The sequence below is a fragment of the Trachurus japonicus genome, chromosome 20 (genome assembly GCF_045865225.1).
Source record: "Trachurus japonicus isolate A0001 chromosome 20, Traja_1.0".
Classification (NCBI taxonomy): domain Eukaryota; kingdom Metazoa; phylum Chordata; class Actinopteri; order Carangiformes; family Carangidae; genus Trachurus; species Trachurus japonicus.
In genome coordinates, this window is record NC_140926.1 from 10,883,672 (window position 1) to 10,903,001 (window position 19,330).

General features: G+C 40.9%; 1 protein-coding gene across 1 annotated transcript; it reads left to right on the forward strand.

Annotated features, from left to right (window-relative positions):
* The first annotated feature begins 1,706 nt into the window (after positions 1 to 1,706).
* On the forward strand, positions 1,707 to 19,279 carry tnfrsf11a (tumor necrosis factor receptor superfamily, member 11a, NFKB activator). The gene is made up of 10 exons (XM_085763135.1): positions 1,707 to 2,026; positions 7,246 to 7,324; positions 8,186 to 8,311; positions 11,245 to 11,391; positions 11,478 to 11,568; positions 11,964 to 12,040; positions 12,260 to 12,361; positions 12,666 to 12,715; positions 12,867 to 13,785; positions 17,613 to 19,279. The coding sequence occupies exons 1-10, from the start codon at positions 1,952 to 1,954 to the stop codon at positions 17,894 to 17,896; spliced, it is 1,950 nt and encodes a 649-aa protein (XP_085619261.1). The 5' UTR covers positions 1,707 to 1,951; the 3' UTR covers positions 17,897 to 19,279.
* Positions 19,280 to 19,330: the final 51 nt, after the last annotated feature.

Sequence of the window (19,330 nt, forward strand, 5' to 3'; positions counted from 1 at the left end):
GTACCAAAATGGGTTGTGGCTGCTTTCTACTCTGGAGTGAGTAATGAGTGTGTTACATTAATGGGAACCATTCAGCGGCTTATGGCCTGCCTCTGTGTGTGTGTGTGTGTGTGCATTTTATGTATATGAGCTGTCTGGAATAGGCCCGCTTTATGAACTTTGGCTGTAGTTGCGAGTGATGCTAAGCAACACAAGCCACACACACTTGCACAACTACACAGTCTGTGTGTGCAGGTCGTTTTGAAGAACGATGCTTGTAAAAAGCAGCGTGGCGTCTCCCTGCAGTGGATCTGCATTTTTATACATCAAAAACCAGCTTCATTTTGACTCCTGCGTTTGAAGTGGAGCTTAACAGGGACTTCTCGTTTAATTTTGTTGTTAGGGGAGGACCTCAGTGTGAATGTTTGGGGTGCGTTCAGAGTCAAGCTGAGGTTTCCTTATTGCTAAAACAGTCACATCTGGCTCTTAATTGCTACTGTGCGAGCTGCAGAGGCCCTACCACAAAACAGCTTCTCTCAGCATGTTTTTACAGGAAGAGGGCGAGAGGGAGGACAGAACCCATTACCTCCACTGGCTCAGCGTAAAACTTTCATTATTCTTCCACTTTCTCCACTATTAAACTGCTTATGAGGTAAAAGATTCCTGTAAGCATCCCCTCCTCCTGCCAGTTGTGCTGATCATGAGACGATCAGCTGGATTGTAGTCTGTACACTGTTATGGATACACAGGATACTTCAGTGTGCAATAGTCATGTTATACAGACACAAATCTCTGAATCATCACTTTTAAACAGGTTTGGCTTTCTCTTCTTTCTTTCTTGTCTTAGTCCAAAATTTGCCTCACTCTTCTTTCTTTTATGTCTTGGTCCAAAATACTCCTTTTTTCCCCCTCCTCTCATGCCAGTCGACCATCCCAGTTTTATCCATCCAGGCCCCAAACGTGTAATTTAATATTTGCATAACTGTCACCTTGAAGAGAACAGATTCTCCATTCTCTCAGACCTTCCCTCTCTTGACTTGCCAAGTAAGGTTGGGTCTAATCTGCCATGCAAATTCTGAGGGAAATACACCCAGTATCTGTGTGTGTGGGTGTGCATGTTTTTTTTTTCTTCCCTACACACACACACACACACATAGACTTTCTCTTCCAGCTGCAAAATTTCCTGGTTCCACTATATTTCTAAATAAGTGGCATTTGTAGAGTTTAGATACGGTCAGGACGGTTCCAGGGCCTACACTCCAGGAACTAGTGTATGCTGAGATCAGCCCTTACTTGCTTCCATGATGAGCGGCACCTGCAGGAAGTGAAATCTTTGAAAGTGACCACATGCTTTGCCTTTGAATGTGTGGGGTCATATTTGAATTTTTATTCTGCTCATAAGGTCATAACTGGTCATTCTCATAGGAAATGTCACATGACAAACACTTTCAAAAATGCATCCTGCAGCCTGCACTGTGACTGCAGAGGCTTTTCCACTGTGTTAAAGTTAATGTTGTTGTGATAATTGTACATTACTGAGAACAACTAACTGCCACATACACACTCATTCAGGAAGAAAGAAAAAGACCAGAGCATGGATCCAGGAGGGGGGGAGAGGTGAACTTTTTTTTTTTTTTTTTGCCTTCCATATGACAACGTGGGTGGAGTTCCCACCCTCCTTCACTCACTCGCTCAGTTTTCACAAGCTGTTGCATGCTTCTTTCAGCAGAACGCGTGGGTGAAGGCAGAGAGAGGAGGATGAGAAGAGGAGAGGAGAGGTGGGAACTGCAACTTCCCAAACGGGAATGAAGGCGCAAGAATGCCCTGTGAGACGCTGTGGAGGCTCCGCCAGAAGAAGTGATTTACTGTGAGGACATTTGAAGAGAGAAATCGGATCTCGGGTGTTCAGAGTCATCTGTTGGGCTGAGAGAGAAAAGTTCGCCTCTGCGGGAGTCTTCATAAACCAGCAGAGATGAGACTCAACTTCTCCACAAGTTGGATATTCCGCGGCTGGATAACGTGTGCCCTGGTCACCTTTTACGCACAGGTAAAAACACACGACTGCCACCAAAAATGGCCTTGAGGGAGTGTATTTGGTGTAGAAAAGAGCTGTTTATTACTTTACTTTGTGCTGCTTCTCTGTCACATTACTGTTCATGAGCTGTCAGGTCTTATTTCAACGAGCGTCAATGTAAAAAATACTGAGATTTTTTGTTTTCTTGGGTTGATGGACAAGGAGATGTAACAGTAAACCATGTATCAACAAGTCAGATGATTTTGGTGAGAGGGGGAGGATGGGGGTGGAGGGAGGGTTGAATTTTTACGCCGGGACACTGACTGGAAACAGTTGTGTTTGGGTCGAGTCCACCTCCCCTGTTCTCACCGCAAAAACGCCGCTGGCAACTGGATGTTCCCCCCCCCCCCCCTCCACCAAACATTCTCTGCCGGTCCGCAGGGGACCGGCGCGGGCCAAGTGGCTCATCGGGAACCCCGTTAGCTCCGCCAGAGGAGACGGTTCTCAAAGTGAGGCACAGGGACCAATAACTGACCTAGAGAGATCCAAAGTAGTTGTCACTGTTTTTTTTTTGTTTTGTTTTTTTAATTATCCACGGGTTATAGGGTTACAATAATTTGACTGTCTTATCTTCCACTGTCAGCATCTCCACCAGGTTCCATACATACATCCATACATACATTTTATGATCATTTCTTGTTTTCAGTGCCACAGCTCAAATGCAAGGATTGAACTACTGGCATTGAAACAACCAGGTTTCACAATGTCTGAAATGATGATCCAATGTCATAATTTAAAAAAAAAAGAAAAGAAAAGAAAAAGAATGGCCAATGACATGATGTTGTCCATGTTGTTGTTGAGTCCAAACAGCTAATTCTGTCCAGGTGGAGCAGTTTATAAGATGTGGTTGGTGGTGGGACTGCTGGGCACCAGTGATCTATCACTGCCTGTTTGTCTGTATTACTGTAAGCCAGCATCGTTATGACTTTGACTGGAACAGACACTCTGCCCTGTTTTTTTTTGTTTTTTTTCCCCTCTGCTTCCCTAAAATGTGTTGCAAGAGACGATGTTTTTTTTGTTTTTGTTTTGGGGGGGACTGCTTATTGTCCAAGCTGAGACATAATTGCACTGAAGAAAGATGCTTTTCACAGACTATCAGATGTAAGTCACAGTTTCTCAAGCAGTGGTAAGAGTGAGCAAATACAGAGACGATATCTGGAAAACAAATCAGTGTACGGGAAGAGAGAATGTATTTCTCATCAAGGCTTGTTTCAAGGTGACACCTTAAATCTTTGGCTTTGTTTTCGTCTGACCATGACTAACTCACATTATTTCCTATTAATTCCCCTCATCATTTCAAATGGCCTGTATCATTTCGCAATACAAAATTACTTCAAGATAGTCGGGGGTTAAAAGTCAATGTGTCATGAATAAGCTGAGGTTTGGTGGATGTATTCCCTAACCGACCCAATCAGGTTCTGTACTTTTTATTAGTCAGCTTCACTTGGCCTCCACCCATCCATCCATCCTTTATGTCATCCACCATCAACAATGTCTAACGACCTATTTTTCTAAGATTAAACAAAAAACCTTCTTCACTTCAAGCATTATTTACTTATTGTCTTCATGTGTTTTTTTCTCCAACCTCATGTGTATCCACGCCTCCATCAATTTACACTTACACACACACCGCTGTATCATTAGTAAATGTTTTGTCTACCTTGGCTTGAGCAATAACACTATGTTGCCTCAGGTGTGCAGATCCAAACTTGATTTAACTATTCAGACTTAGACACTCTGACATGCTGATTGGTAAAGTGTGCAGCCTTATGATGACAATAGAGCTTTGTGTGGAGAGAGGAGGAGGGATTATAATGATTTTTAGTATGTAACACAACCGGATTAAGGTTCGTTAAATGCCCTTAAAACAATTAGCACAGATTATAGTTGTCAAGGGACTTGTTTACAGCTTTTTTTTTCTTTTTTTGCAGGATGCTTTCTTCTCTGCTAAACCTAATCCTGCTGACTTTCTTAAAATTCTGCTCTTACATTTTCTATTCATCCACAGCGGCTTTAACACATCCTGCTAATTATCCATTTTTATTTTGAAATATATTAGTTACTGTGCACCAGAGGATATCCCCTAGGGGAAAGGTGGTACAAAACAAATGCAAACTGTCCATGTGTAACAACTCCCACATTCTTTTAGAGCCTTGTGTGTCTTAAAAGTATTTATCAGTTGAGTGTAAGTGATTTTACACAGGTACAAATCTCAGGTTGTGCAGGTGGAACTTCAGAAGGATTTATTTTATGGCTTTTAATGAATTAACCTCAAGTGGAATCACTATACAAAGATTCAATTGTTGTGCAATCTGCTTTTACAGCACCTTATCTTGGATCACTAAAACCCCTAGAGGACTACAGTCACACTGTGCTTCTTTAGGCCCGTTGCCAGTGGGCGCCGTGGCCGTTATGCAAATTATCTCGCACTCTGACAGCAAATGGAATGCATTCACTGTCGCACACCTGTGTGATAGGATCACGCTACTGGTGATGGATTTCCAAAAGATAAACAAAACACCTAGAGAAGGATGATTGAAAAAGGGCAGTTTCAGAACAGCACTGGGGCGGCGGAGCACTTAATGCACTCTTTTGTCTTTCTGTCAAAGCAGACTACTCTATCCATTCATTTGACTATTTTCCCTTTCTACTCCCCTCTCTCCTTTGTACTTGAGTTAGACACACACAAACTATATGTGCATCCATAGAGTCGATAAAGTTAGCTTTGAGGTTGGATGTTCTATCTTGACCAATGTAATAACCTATAATCATAAGGGGTGGATCAGCTCTTTTCCTCTTCCATATATATTTAGTGTGTCAAAACATACTGCCTCACATAACTGAGACCCAATGTTTAGATGTGGTGGTAAGAAAAACACAGTTCCCAGCATTCTTCATTCTTCTGGCTTCCTGTGCACTCAGTTGGTTCAGTTGTGTGAATTAACCAACAGTGTGTATCTATTTATCTATATGTATGGTATCTATCTATCTATCTATCTATCTATCTATCTATCTATCTATCTATCTATCTATCTATCTATCTATCTATCTATCTATCTATCTATCTATCTATCTATCTATCTATCTATCTATCTATCTATCTATCTATCTATCTATCTATCTATCTATCTATCTATCTATCTGAACTTCTTCACATGGGAACCTTCCTCTTCTGTCACTTCTGTCTGTTGCTGCACATGGTCCTCGTTAGTGCTGCGGTCCGAGCTATGAGCGCTGTGCATCATTATTCCTCTGGTTAGATTATAAAACAAAGACTTGCTGATGTGAGAGAGGCAGAGTGGAGATAATTAAACTCTTGCCAGTGTTCATGTTGCACTGTTTTTGCCCGAGGCCAAGCAGAGGCACACACTGAGACTGAACAGATTTAAATGTGGAGGTGTGAGAGCGAGGGGGGGAAGAAATAACAAAGAGAGAGATAATGTTAGACTAAGTGCCCTCTGTGTTCTTAATTTAAACTGGTATTAATGTATATCGTTGAATTTTTAACTTGATGCCAAGAGAAACAATGATTGAGTGCTTCCTCCAGAATTTTATTGTTCTTAGTCTACAGGAAACTTAAATGTCAACAAAAGTAAAGTTGCCAGCTCTGTGCAACTAAATGTTTTGTTGCTTTCAGGGAAAGTCCAGAATTCATTTAGCATTTAAATGAAGAGAAAAATTACCAAATGACACTTTAAACAGTGCATACTGTAACTGTGAGTGAACAAAATGGCCAAAGTAACATTTTATTACAGGATATAAAGGCTGTTTTATGCAGCTGTTCTTATTTAGAGAGCTCAATCATGACCAGAAGCACAATGCCTTGTGTATCTTTGTAGTGAGTTACAGATACACATATGCATCGTGGGAAAGAAAAGAGATGTGGAGTATGATGACAGTTTCAATCGTGCTACTTCTAAATGTTGCTGGTGTGGAGAGTGGGAGGGTGGATATGTCACATTTCACTTCACTGGACCTCTGCAGTACCAGTGTTTCTTTACTCCATAGATTACAGTATGAATGTAGTCGTAGTCACAGTGTAAAATTTCACTAGAAGAAAACACTCTCAGAAGTGCTGAATGTGGAGAAAAAAAGAAAAGAAAGAAAGAGGTAAGCCTGAGGTCAGGGTGAAGCCTGGTCCATAGGTTGTATTTTTCTACATTTATATAGACACTGTGGCTTTGGCATCGTTTCTATCATAACAGCCAGATTCTCTAATTCAGCAATGTGGCAAGGATTTTTACCAGCCCCTAATTAAGGGGCGGCTATAGTGGGTGTGTGCAGTGCAGTATATAGGCTACTGTGAGAATGTGTGAGCCTCCTTGGCTTACCTTTGTGGCCTTTTTACTAGAGTCCCTAAATGTTTCTCTGCAGCATGAGCTGTGGTAGTCAATGCTAATGCGATAGCACTGTTGAATGACAGCAGGAGATTTTAGTGAGCTACAACAGACCGATCTTTCAAGAACAAACTCACTATTTAACATGACAGCTGCCACAAAATGTTTTTTTTTTAATCACGCCTTTTGTAAATCTAGTCCTGTCATTTGCATTACTCTGTCAAAATCATGGTAATTATCAGAACCAAAGTAAGATTTACTGCTTAATCGATTTGCACATGTAACGGATTATGTAATTTGGTGCATAAACATGGTAAGTAAGATAAAAGAAAAGATAAAGCACATACTTAACCCGTCTTATTAGTATGGAGAGTATAGCCACATGCAGCCAAGTGTTTATTAATTCCAAGAGAATTGAGGGTGATTGCATTTAATTCCAGTTGGTTCCCCTTATGTAATTGGGTACTATTGGGGTTTGGTTTGCTGGTTTGGAGGCTGTACAGTGCTGTGGTCAGGTGCTTCTGAGAGTGTGGAAAGAATTCCTGGCCATGTCTTGGAAATGTTAAAACCATCCTCTTCCTCTCATTACTCACCGCCATCTCAAAATATCATGTGTGGATTTGAAACGATGAACTAAAGAAGAGGAAAGATGGCCGTACTTGCACAGCGTGGCATTCGCTGAGGAACTGTGAAGCACTGATGGGTTTAAGTAATGTCTTCAATGTTAATTCTCAATTCTCAAGTGTTCATCTACCTATCTATGATATAATGGCATATGACTCTTCTTTACAGTATACACAGAATAATAATACACAAATTTACAGAATAGTAATTTTATATCTTCTTCTGTTTCAGTATGCAGTCTCCAAGTCTCTGCAGTGTGAGGAAACACATTACTTGAAAGGCTCCAGATGCTGCAAGAAATGTGAACCAGGTAATAATGCACACACTTATAAATGCTTGATTTATTATAATTGAACCATCATCGACATAGTGTGTGTCCTGGATCCTTCCCCTAACCCAGAGGCGTTCAAACTATGCCACAATGGGCTGTGTGGCTTTTATTTCAACCGAGCAGCAGCCCACCAGACTTAGATTTAATCAACTGATCGCAGTCGTCAGACAGTTGATTGGTCAAATTGTGAGCTCTTGATTGGTTGGAACAAAAACCTGCAGCCACACGGCCCTTTGTGGCATAGTTTGGACATGCCTTCTCTAAGCTTATCCATCACAACTGAATGATTTAACCCAACCATAAACCTAACCTAAACATTATTATACCTGATCCCCAAACCCAAGTCTCACACAGCGATTAGGGTCCAGCTTAATGGTCCCCGCAAGGCTGCTTGACCCCACAAATACAGCAAAACACGCTGAAACACACACACAGGGAACAAAGGGAACACAAGGAACTACTGTCAGCATATTACATATATGGTTTAGTCAATGGAAGCAGCATAATGAGAAAATAGATTTCCATTCATAAAGATTCTAAATGAAAAAAGGAAGGATGTTTAAAAACAGAACAAATGACTTAAAATAGCTTGTTGTCACTCCCACTCACACAGAGAAATACACACACACAACTGACATTGCTCCACTAGTACCCTCTACTTTAAAAAAGGGAAAAGGGCCCTAATTTGATCAATTTCCTTCTCCTATTTTCCTCCTCCATTAAGTTTTTAGTGGTCTCTTTGATTATGTATGGGTCATTAAATTCCTTTTTTCTTTCTTTTTCCTTCCCCCTCACTCTGTCTCTTGGTCTCACTTTGTATTTTATTTTTCCCCCCATTAGGCTTTCGTGTGCTTTCTGACTGCAATGAGTCTCACCAGACGAAATGTAGAAGATGCAATCCTGGTGAATACCAGCCCGTGTTGACGGATGAGAAGCGCTGTCTCCAGCAGAAGTTCTGTGACCCAGGTCATTATTTTTATTTCAAAATTTGTAACATGTGAGCTGTAACAATGCTATAAACTACAGCCTCAACATTGTTGACATAGTCTCCAAAAAAACTGAGGTTTTACAGTAGAGTTGGGTAACACTTTATAATGAGTACACACTATTAAGCATTAGTTAAGCATTAATAAATATTGAATTCATCATTTATAACACATGAATACTCATTAGTATGTAGTTAGTAAACATAGTTATAAATGTTTTACTCATCATTGATAAGCACAGTAGTTATGGATTAGTAAACACTGAATTCATCATTTATAAAGCATGTTTCTGACGTAAATACTCATTAGTAAGTGGTTTACAATCACAGTTGTAAATGTTTTACTCTTCATTAATAAGCTCATCTATATAAATGATGGATTCAGCATTCCCAAGCGCTCTTACGCGTTCAGTATGAATGGTTAGTGAGTGTTAGTAAATGTTTTATAAAAACTCACAAATTTCATTTCCAATGGATGACTTATAAACAGTTATTAATGCAGGAATTCATGAATTCAGGCAGTTACAAAGCACTTACTACTCGTTAATTAAGTATTTTGTGTGAGCTCATCTAAAGTGGGCACTATCTATGCCTTATAGAGCATTTACAAATGAGATATTAAGATTCACAAGGAGAGACACAACACGATATGGTTCATATTGCATTGTATTTATTGCAACTTGGGAATATTATAAGAGTCTGGTAAAAATAAAACTGATCAACCAGCGCATCCAGCGTTTACCATTTGTATTTATAAACGAGTCTGTGGCGGCCGCGACTCTCTCCCTGCTCTCTCCCTCTCGCGCACACACGGGCAGATGGACAGGTCGTGTTGTGACGGTAACATGCTAATGCTAGCTATAGTGTTCTGCTATCCGCCCCCCATGGGGGGGGGGTTCCCAGTAGTGAAATGGCACCCGGGTACCGCCCAAGCCGAGCGAGTACTCGGATATCGGCTTCAGCCCTACAAACAATACGGCATCTACACTGATATCAGTTCACTCCGAACCATAGACTGTATAAAGTTCCGAACATGCAGCCATGACTCCGAAGCAGTCTTTTGCCCCCTGTTTTTGGTTGCACGCGCACCGGCGGCCGCTGGACGTGTACGTCGACGAGCCTTACACGTCATCAACGTCACAACGCCTGGACGACGCTGGGAGGCGGCAACACTGCAGCCGGTGCAGCCTGGTGCAGCAGCTAAGATGAATGGAGAGTTGGAGACGGAGAACTCTGCCCAGAATCGACGAGTCCGGCGGACGCGGGCCCAGAAGAAAGCCGGTGTGGAGATGGATATCGAAGTCGGCGGCCGTCAGCGGCACTAGTGGTGAGTATGTGTTCGTTTTGTTTGCTGCCACACATGGTCCATGGATGATAGCTAACGTTAGCTTGTCTGCAGCTGAAGGCTTTAGCTCTCGCTCCCTGACGTACTACCGCGACATGTAAACACACATTTCAGGACTGCTGACTTGTATCATCAGAGCAGCCTCCTTTCATATTTAATAGAGGGGGGACAATAACTGACTCTCATCTGTCAGAATGTGCCTGCTGTAAAGGATAATCATAGCTGAAAATCACAGGTTATTATGTCTGTTCTGATTTTACAAGCCAATGTGTGACTGTGTGTGTGTGTGTGTGTGTGTGTGTGTGTGTGTGTGTGTGTGTGACTTAAGTTAAATATCCTTTTTTCCCCCCCTCTTTTCTTTATTTTTAAACTGTTGCTAATTTTCCTTTTTTGTTCTCTAAATTGCAGTCCAAAATCTGGATCAGGCCGTTTCCCGGTACAAGAAAATTCTCTGGCCGTTTGGTCTGCTGCTTTCAAGCGTGTTGGGATGGACCGGAACACTGCTCCAACCGCAGAGAGCTGCCCCCAGCAAATATAAGGAACTGACTTAATTTTTTGATACAGAAAAAAACAAATTAAATAGGCTACAGAAGGATTTTTTTCAAAGAATTATTTGCTGAACTTAAACTTCTGTGATCCACTGTTGGCGTTTTTATTCTGCCATGCTTACCCTTGTTTTACATCAACAGAACAGTTACAATATGTTGGGAAGTTGCAATAAATACAATGCAATATGAACTATCCCTTTGTGTTGTGTCTCTCCTTGGTCTGTTAAGATAACCAAGACTTTTATGAGTCTTGAGGCATTGCAGCCTTAATATCTCATTTGTAAATGCTCTATAAGGCATAGATAGTGCCCACTTTAGATGAGCTCACACAAAATACTTAATTAACAAGTAGTAAGTGCTTTGTAACTGCCTGAATTCATGAATTCCTGCATTAATAACTGTTTATAAGTCATCCATTGGAAATGAAATTTGTGAGTTTTTATAAATCATTTACTAACACTCACTAACCATTCATACTGAACGCGTAAGAGCGCTTGGAAATGCTGAATCCATCATTTATATAGATGAGCTTATTAATGAAGAGTAAAACATTTACAACTGTGATTGTAAACCACTTACTAATGAGTATTTACGTCAGAAACATGCTTTATAAATGATGAATTCAGTGTTTACTAATCCATAACTACTGTGCTTATCAATGATGAGTAAAACATTTATAACTATGTTTACTAACTACATACTAATGAGTATTCATGTGTTATAAATGATGAATTCAATATTTATTAATGCTTAACTAATGCTTAATAGTGTGTACTCATTATAAAGTGTTACCTAGAGTTGTCTTTTTCTAGTCCAAAAACTCTGATCATCACAGAAAATCTTTCAATGTGTAATTAGGATGTGGTGAATTTAAGATAGGCTATTCCCCATAAATGTGTATCAAGAGGTGAAAGTAAGATGAGAAAATAACATGCAAATTAAGCACCTGGGGTGGGACACGTGTTATTTCGCCCACAAAGGATTTTGACCTAACCCCGCCCCCTCCTTTTTAAAAAAAAAGTTAAGGGTTTTATGGAGACGGCTGAGAACCTTGTGTCGGAGGAGCCATGTCGCTGCCGCCCCCACCTCCAGTGCTTCCTCATCAACTGTGAGTTCTGTGAGAAGATACCCACCTGCAGAGCTGGATTTGGACTCGAGGTGGATCTGGGTGAGACACAAACAGAAAAACACACTTCAGTCATTCACGTCCAGCACCTAGAAATGTATTTCAATATGTATTATTGTTCATTTCAGCGTCTACTAATGGAAGGAAGATCTGTGTTCCATGTAAGAAAGGTTTCTTCTCTGATGACAACAATGACGAACAGTGCAAACAATGGACCAAGTAAGTGTATGCACACATACACCCTAAACAGACAAACACACACACACACAACCCCAGACAGACACACACACACACATATTTTTTAGCCTGGAATCTTTTTTTAAGGGAAAATGCATCTGGGTATCTCCTCAACATCAGCCAGCTGCTATGACTAATGTGCTCACCGCTTCCTCTGGAACCCTGGACCAGACACCAGCTTCCACTGCTGGCTGCATCTGTGATGATGTTGATGATGGAGTCAGAAAGGGAGGGAATAGGGAGTTTCTTTTTATTTAATCTCTGTCTCTGCCTCTGTCTCTCTCTCTCTCATTCATCATGGTGTTTCACTCTACTGGGAAAAAAATATCCACGTGTAGATATTTCTCTTCACTCTGTGTTTTCCTCGTCTCTCCTAGTTGTAAAGCTGAGGGCAAGAGTGAGAAGCGTCCAGGCAGTGCTGAGGATGATGCAGAGTGTGGACCACCTGTGTCTGGTAAGACATGGGCATATTGTCACCAAAAATAAAACCTTTTTACACCTACATCAATCAAAGTGGTAGAACTTTTAGGTATAAAAAATGACAAAATGGAGGAAAATAAGGTGGAGTCTCATGTCTGATTTATTTTATAGCTTTCCTTTGGCAGTTATCGTGACTGACTGCACATGGAGAGTTCAAAAGTTAACTCTGAACTTGTCTTTCTCGCATGTGCAGCTCCCTCCTGGGTCATAGTTTCAGTTCTGTCAGTCATCACTGTCCTGTGTCTCCTCATCCTGCTCCTCTTCTGCTACAAAGACAAACTGAAGTTACTCTCTGGTAAGTTACAGCTCTGTATTCATCTTAGAGTTTCCTTTCGATAGATGTTCAATTGTTTTTCTCCCCAATGATAAAGCAGATGTATATATCTAGACTGATTTCAAAGTAAACATTAATTCAAAACAGACATGCATCATGAGGATTGCACACTATGCACATTCTTGATGTAACCACATTAAGTGAACACTGGTTGTCAAATTGATTTATCAAGCATGTTTAACTGCCTGCCAATAATCTGCACCAGAAATAAATAAGATTTTTTTTGATTGTGTATAAAGATACAACATGCTGTTTCTTTGTCTAGTGAATCTGCGATCCTGTGTTCAGAATCTGAAGCGGACTAGGATACAGCAGGTAAAGTCGAATTTCAGTCACAAAGCAATAAAAACACACAAGAATCAGGTTTAATTTACTTGTGAAATGAATTGGAAAGAAACATAATCAGTCATTAAAAAAAAAATACAGGACTTTAACAGTGCTACTTTATTTGTTCTATTTCTTCCAGGAGACCTTGGCCCCTCTTTACCATAGTGGGGGTCCCAAGTGTTCACCATGTGAGACGACCAAACTCATCTGCCAAGCACCAAACAACCCCACAGATGAGTCCCCATGCACAATCCCCACCTCTGTTCCTGACGCCAAGGTCTCGCTGCCATTCACAGGGGAAGTGACAGGGCAAGAAGGAACCAACAAGAAGACACTCATGGAGGACCAGAGTGAGGGGTCTGGAGAGCCAGAGGAGGTCTCAGAAGAGGAGGAGGTCGTGAGTGTGTCTCCACTTTTGGCAGGTTCTTGTGTGTGTGTCATTCCTGTCCGTGAGCCTCTGGAAGTAGGGGAGAATGAGGACTGTAGCCAGGCCGTCAGTCCCGGGACTCCAGGAACCTGCTCGTGCGGAGGGCTCGATGGAGAGAGGGATGGAGAAGGGAAGAGTGAGAGCGTAAGGGGAATCAATAGTGGAGAAAAAGGTGAAGGAACTCAAGAAAAGATAGTTTTGTGCAGGAGTGAAACAGGTGCTGCGTCTCTTGTCTCTCATTCGCCTCCACTCCTCCAGACCTCCTCTGTCGTCCCTCCATCCAGCCCCCTCCCTGAACTCTGCCTGCCTCTGTCCCAGGCTCTGGTGTCATCAGAGGTCAAACCTTTCCTGACTGACAGGTCACAGGTTAAACAGGAGGAACTATACAGACTGGCAAGCATGGACTCCACCTCAGCAGAGACTAGTACAACCTCCGTCAGCCCCTTGATGACCCCCTCATCTGTCGGAGAGCTCTACCTGGACAAGCCCCCCGAGGCTTTTAGCCTAGAGCAAAATCGAGGACTTTCCTGGGAGGACACTAATGGGAACAAGCTCTCATCTGGGGAATCAGAGGTGGAGTGCTCACCTGAGAGCCTCCATAGTCAGCTGGCTGAACCAACTCTTACCTCAGGTGAGTGAAAATTCAAAACTGCAAGAATTTATATGAGGCGAAATGGAAGCCTGTAACTGCCAGAAAAAGTAAAATATAAATCAAATATTACAAAAGGGTGAAAAAGAAACTTCTCAAAATGAAATACGAAGTCAGCATCATGAATTTTTTCCTTTTCCTTTGTCAAGGTTATAAGTAACATTATACATAACACAATATCAAAAAGTCTAAATTGATTGTTACTGTAAGTGATGTGATAATAATGATGTTTGACTTCAACTTATTAATAACTAATCATTTTTATCCATTCTTGTATTTTCTGCAAAGTGTTCTTTTAACTAACTGCATTGTATTTTTATTACAAAATTAGTCTGACCTTCTCATTCTGTGATCATAACTTTCAAACATAGTGTCACAATTACTTACTTTTTTTTTTACAACACAATTTATAACGTAGAATTTAAAACAAACTTGAATAAAATGTGATACAATAACAGACTTTTAAACTTTATAACTTTATTCCGTGGCAGAAATGGGCCTCCATACAGTTGTGTGTAGCTTCCCAGAAAGGGCAATACAAAGATGCTGTATCCACACAGCAACGTCAATGAAAACTGTATGCACTGTGGTTGTGCACTATTTGGATAATGGCTCATTACAAAGACTGTGTGTCCACAGTTGTGTTTGCCAGGTGGATTCTGTGTTCTTTGTTTGTGTAGGCAGTCACCACTGTATTGCCACAGGGTTATACCCATACATGATTTGATATACTACATAACAGTGTTCCCTCTCCGCAGAAGAGGTGGGACAAGCCACCAAGAATAACAGAATGAAATTTATGTTGGTTTTAATGGAAAGTTTTACTGTCACGTGGTTGAACTTGTATTGTTCTCACAGGGGCCTTTACACTCTGTCAAGGCAAAAAATATCTGGGAAACATTTATGTATTGTGCCTCAACCACCCGGTGGTTATGGCTCGTTATAAAATCAGCATTATCAGAACAGTCTGATCGGGACAGTGGTTAGCTCAAACTGGGGTATCATTAGGTGAACATGCTGAATACAGCTAACAGGGGATTGATTTCAGCACAAGAATGAGAAGCTTGTGTGTTTCCAAGAAATATGTTTTATTAAAGCCAGTAGTGATAGTTGAACCCTGAATTTTCAGGAGACCACACAGGATGGAGGAATAATATATGTGTGCTTGATGAGCAATGAACCACCAGAACCGCACACACTAACATACAGAGTTTGAGTCCGCATCAGTGTGAACTATGCCATCTACAAAGCTCCTGTTTACCCAGAGTTCCATAGGGTTGCGCAAAGTGACCGCAGCTTTAATTGAATCAAGATGTGTGCAGCTTGAGTAATACTTTTATAAGCCTGCCCACCCAACAAAAACACACTCACACACACACACTTGTGAAGACTTTTTTGAACCCTCACTGATGGCTGTGTACTTTAATTACATGTTTGCTGGCTTTAGATGAACACCATTTCCCATCATGCAGTAATGGCACATGATTAAATAGACTTCCCGCTCATGCTATTTATAGGTGAACTAAAGGTCAAAAGGTTTCACCTGTCCGCTTTTTAACTCATTTCTCTAATGGGTCACACATAGAAGTCCAGTATACAACATCAGTCTTACCTGGTGGCTCCACAGGTGTAGTGTAAGACATGAACTTTCACTGTTCAAGTGCTAATTGGTGTATTGGTGTAGAGCTAACAGGAGACCCCTGTCTGAAAAAACTGTATTGCTAGATTTGTTGGTTATCCAGAAGAAACAGCACAGTATTAAGAAAGGATAAACAGAAGAACCCAAGCAAATTCCATAGAGCTTTGTTTTCAAAGTTGTGGTGAAATGACATAGTTTTCAGATAGACCTCTCAGACTGGTATTCCGGGAAAGGCTCTCAGATGGGGGAACACAGAGACACACACTCTCTGTGAGTGTGTGATTGTGTTTGTCTGTCTTTGCAGCTTTAGAAAACGTGTGTGTGCTTTCTCAATGCATGTGTATGTATAGGTTTAAAAGTGTTAACCTGTTTGTTTAGATTTACAGCAGTTATGTCTGTATGTGCACATATGTGTGAATAAATGGGACGTGAGCTGTGAGTCACGGAGGGTCGGCTCTTTCTGCTGGCTGGAAAGTCAGACAGGCGGCTGGATAAAATAGGAACCAGAGGCTTAATGTGGTGAAAGATGGCTTACAAAACAACAAGGCACAGTTTTATTTCATAATTCACCTGGCTGGCTCAGATCCACGGGTGATCAGTACATGGACGTCAATGCAGCAAGAGTACAAGTTTGTACAAATGATTTTAGGGCAGGAATCACATTGAGAGACGAGGTGAAAAACAAGAACATCCCCTTTTAAGGAAAAAAAAAACATATTAGTGGACTGAGTGAAGGTTAGAAAGAGTTTAACAGCACTTTTTTTCTTTTTATTTTGTTCAGCCATGTCTGTAAAACCCTAAACCCGTGATAAATTGCCTGTTTTCAGAGGTCCTGACTTTCTCACGCAAAAAAAGTGCTGGACACTCTGAAACAAATATGGCAAAAAGGATATGATATGGCAATCTATGTAGCTGCGGCCTGTCTGTGGTCACCCTGCACGGTCATTACACCCACTGTCCATTTGTCATCCGAGGTTAGCCAAGTTTTAGTCCCTTCTTCACATAATGTCATGAATAGGGGAATCTCTGTCTGACTGTGGAGGAGGGAAGGCAGCGTCTTACACAATCAAATTCTATATGTTCATGTTTCTACACATTTCCCAATCAGAGATCATCTTGTGTTGGGATCACACCCAGCAACATTTTGTCATTCTGACCTTTGACTGTTTTTAGATTGACGTAGCCTCTGCGACATCACCCGTAGAGCGGAATTGGGGAGGAAATGGGGAAAGAGGAGGGGCATGTGTGCAGACCAGATTTCAATGCATGCTAGCTTCTGGCAAGCATACATTCTGCCACTCAAAGCAGCACCCCCACAATTATGCAAAACTTAATAAAGTTCAAATGCAGGAGTTACATAAAAAATCTGGCCTCCATACAGTCATCACAAAGGAGGAATGTAGCCACAGAGACCGAAACCTTTTTTTTTTTTTTTGCAAGGCTGTAAACACGTTTATTTCTGCTGTAAAGTTGGACATTTTAACAGGAGAGTCTATGGTGATTTACTCATTTTTGGTGTCAGCCTCAAGTGGCCATTCAAAGAACAGCAAGTTTTGTTGGCTTCATTTTTCAGCCTCAGGGATTGAGGTTGCTGCTTGGTTCTGACAGGAGTGCTTGGTAGTCATTACTACATTATTACATGAGTGCTCAATACTCCACATCCAATAAACACAGCCTTAATTTTGATCTCAACTACACACCTCTTGTGTTTTGTGACTGTCTTTTGCGCAGATGTGATGCTATTCTGGTGAAAAATCTGTCCACAGACATAAACACCTACCAAAGTAGTCTAAACCACCTCCAGGTACTTCCCCCTACAGTACCGTAGTGTAGATGTCTCGAGGACCATGATTTACCCTGATGACAAACACAAAGATCCAGAAGGTTAAAACAATACCAGCCAAGATGTCGCAGCTTGGCTGAGCTGCTTTATTTGTGTTTTTCTATAACGTACCACTGAGGTAAAAGTTGAACTGCAAAATCAAGGTTTTTCTCAGACTAGCCCATTTAAAGGAAAAGAAACTTTACTTCATAGAAAATCAATGTATCAATAGTTTCTCCACGAGATTCTTCACCCTTTTATGGCATCTCTTGTGTCTTGTTTTTATCTATTTTCAACTGCTCACAATTTCTTCTTTTTCTCTGTTCCATGTTCTTTTTTTTTGTTCAGGTCAGGTGTCGGGGAATCACAACACAACCTTCATCTCCAGTGGCCAGGTGATGAATTTCAGCGGTGACGTCATTGTTGTCTACGTCAGCCAGACGTCTGTTGGCAGTGACGGGGCAGGGCAGGATGATGCCTTTGGAAGCCCCGTTCAGGAAGAGGCCAACGAGACAGCTCCATTTTTCCAGAACAGCCTGAGGTCACATGGGGATTCTGTTTCCCACATCACATCGCAAGACGAGACACTGCCAGTCCAGGAAGCGGTGGTTGAGCGGCCACTCGGAAAGTGACAAGTGACCAAATGGCTTTTAGTTCAGCGATCATCTCGATAACTATCAGATGGACCTTGCAAAAATGATTTCTGATTGGTCCTGGTTGTTACATCACCTCACATTACGAACTTCAAATATAGAAAATACCCTTTGACCAACGAGATCAGCTTTTCAGATAAGAGCAAGGACACAAACTCTTTCAGTTAAAATGAAGCTGATCGATCTGAGGAAGAAACTTTTAACAACATGAAGCTATCAGTCCTTGCCTTGCCCATCTCACCTTTTTTGAAGTTAATCTGAAAGAACATGTCCCTTTTTATACATTAGTCATTGAGTGTTGCCTCAGGCATCTCTTAATGTGCCTTTTTCAGTTTCCAATGGAAAGCTGCAGGCTTTTTTCAAATGGAAACTCCCTTCATTCCAGACAATGATGGGGAATTTTGTTGGGAATTGGATGTGGAACTAGAGCTCAGACTGGAAGAACGTCATGTTTTTATGGTTGTATGGAAATTGCAGCTGGGTCTTGATTCAGAAAAGGTACTACATTTCCCACCTTTCATTATAACCCAGGTTAAAGTCTGTTGATTTCCAGATTCTAGATTTGACATTTGGATGATTTCAGAAGTTTTCTTACATAACTAGATATCCACCATGTGGAAATAATTGCGTTTGCTCTGAGAAAATCATGCCATGAAAGTAAATATTTTTATGCAGGAAAATTCAATCTACTTGCCACATTAAGATTTGGCAGAGTAGAATCAACTTGAGGGGGAAAAAATAATAGTGAGTTTTAAGCATTTCACTTGCCTTTTTCTGGTTTTGATTGATCTAAGAAAAGCTATTTTACAGTAACGAGACACATCCAGTTTTGGTACGATGCTTGTTCCCCCTGTATGTAGACTTTTTTATTCTCTTCGTATTGCACCACAGGTGCAGTTTGTGTCTAGAAAAAAAATGCTGTGCATTTGATAAGCTATTTTATTACTGGTTTGTTTTGTTTCATTATGTTTAATGTGCAAGCCTTAATGAAGAAAAGTAAAATGTCAGCCTGTTTATAATATTTTGTTTTAAATAATTTTTTCAAAGTTATATTTTAGAAGATTCATGCGTGTGATCAATGTTTGTATATATTTCAAAAGAAGAAAAGCATGATGTATTTGTGAAATAAGTGAATGTTCCCTTTGTGCTTCCTCTCAGTTGATTTGTGGTGTGGATGTGTGAAGTTTAGTAGAGCCATCAACAGCTGGTAAAACGCACACATTCCAGAAGGGGGACTGTTCAGATTAATAGTTTTTCATATGTATTCAGCCTTACAAAAAATTCTGTACATATCAATGAAACTTATTGAAATGAATGACTGAAAGGATGTTTTGATTGAAATTAAATATGTTTTGCATTTAATCCCTTGAGGGATGGCTGCCATCCTGCCCTCTGTGGTTTCTTTCTGTCAAC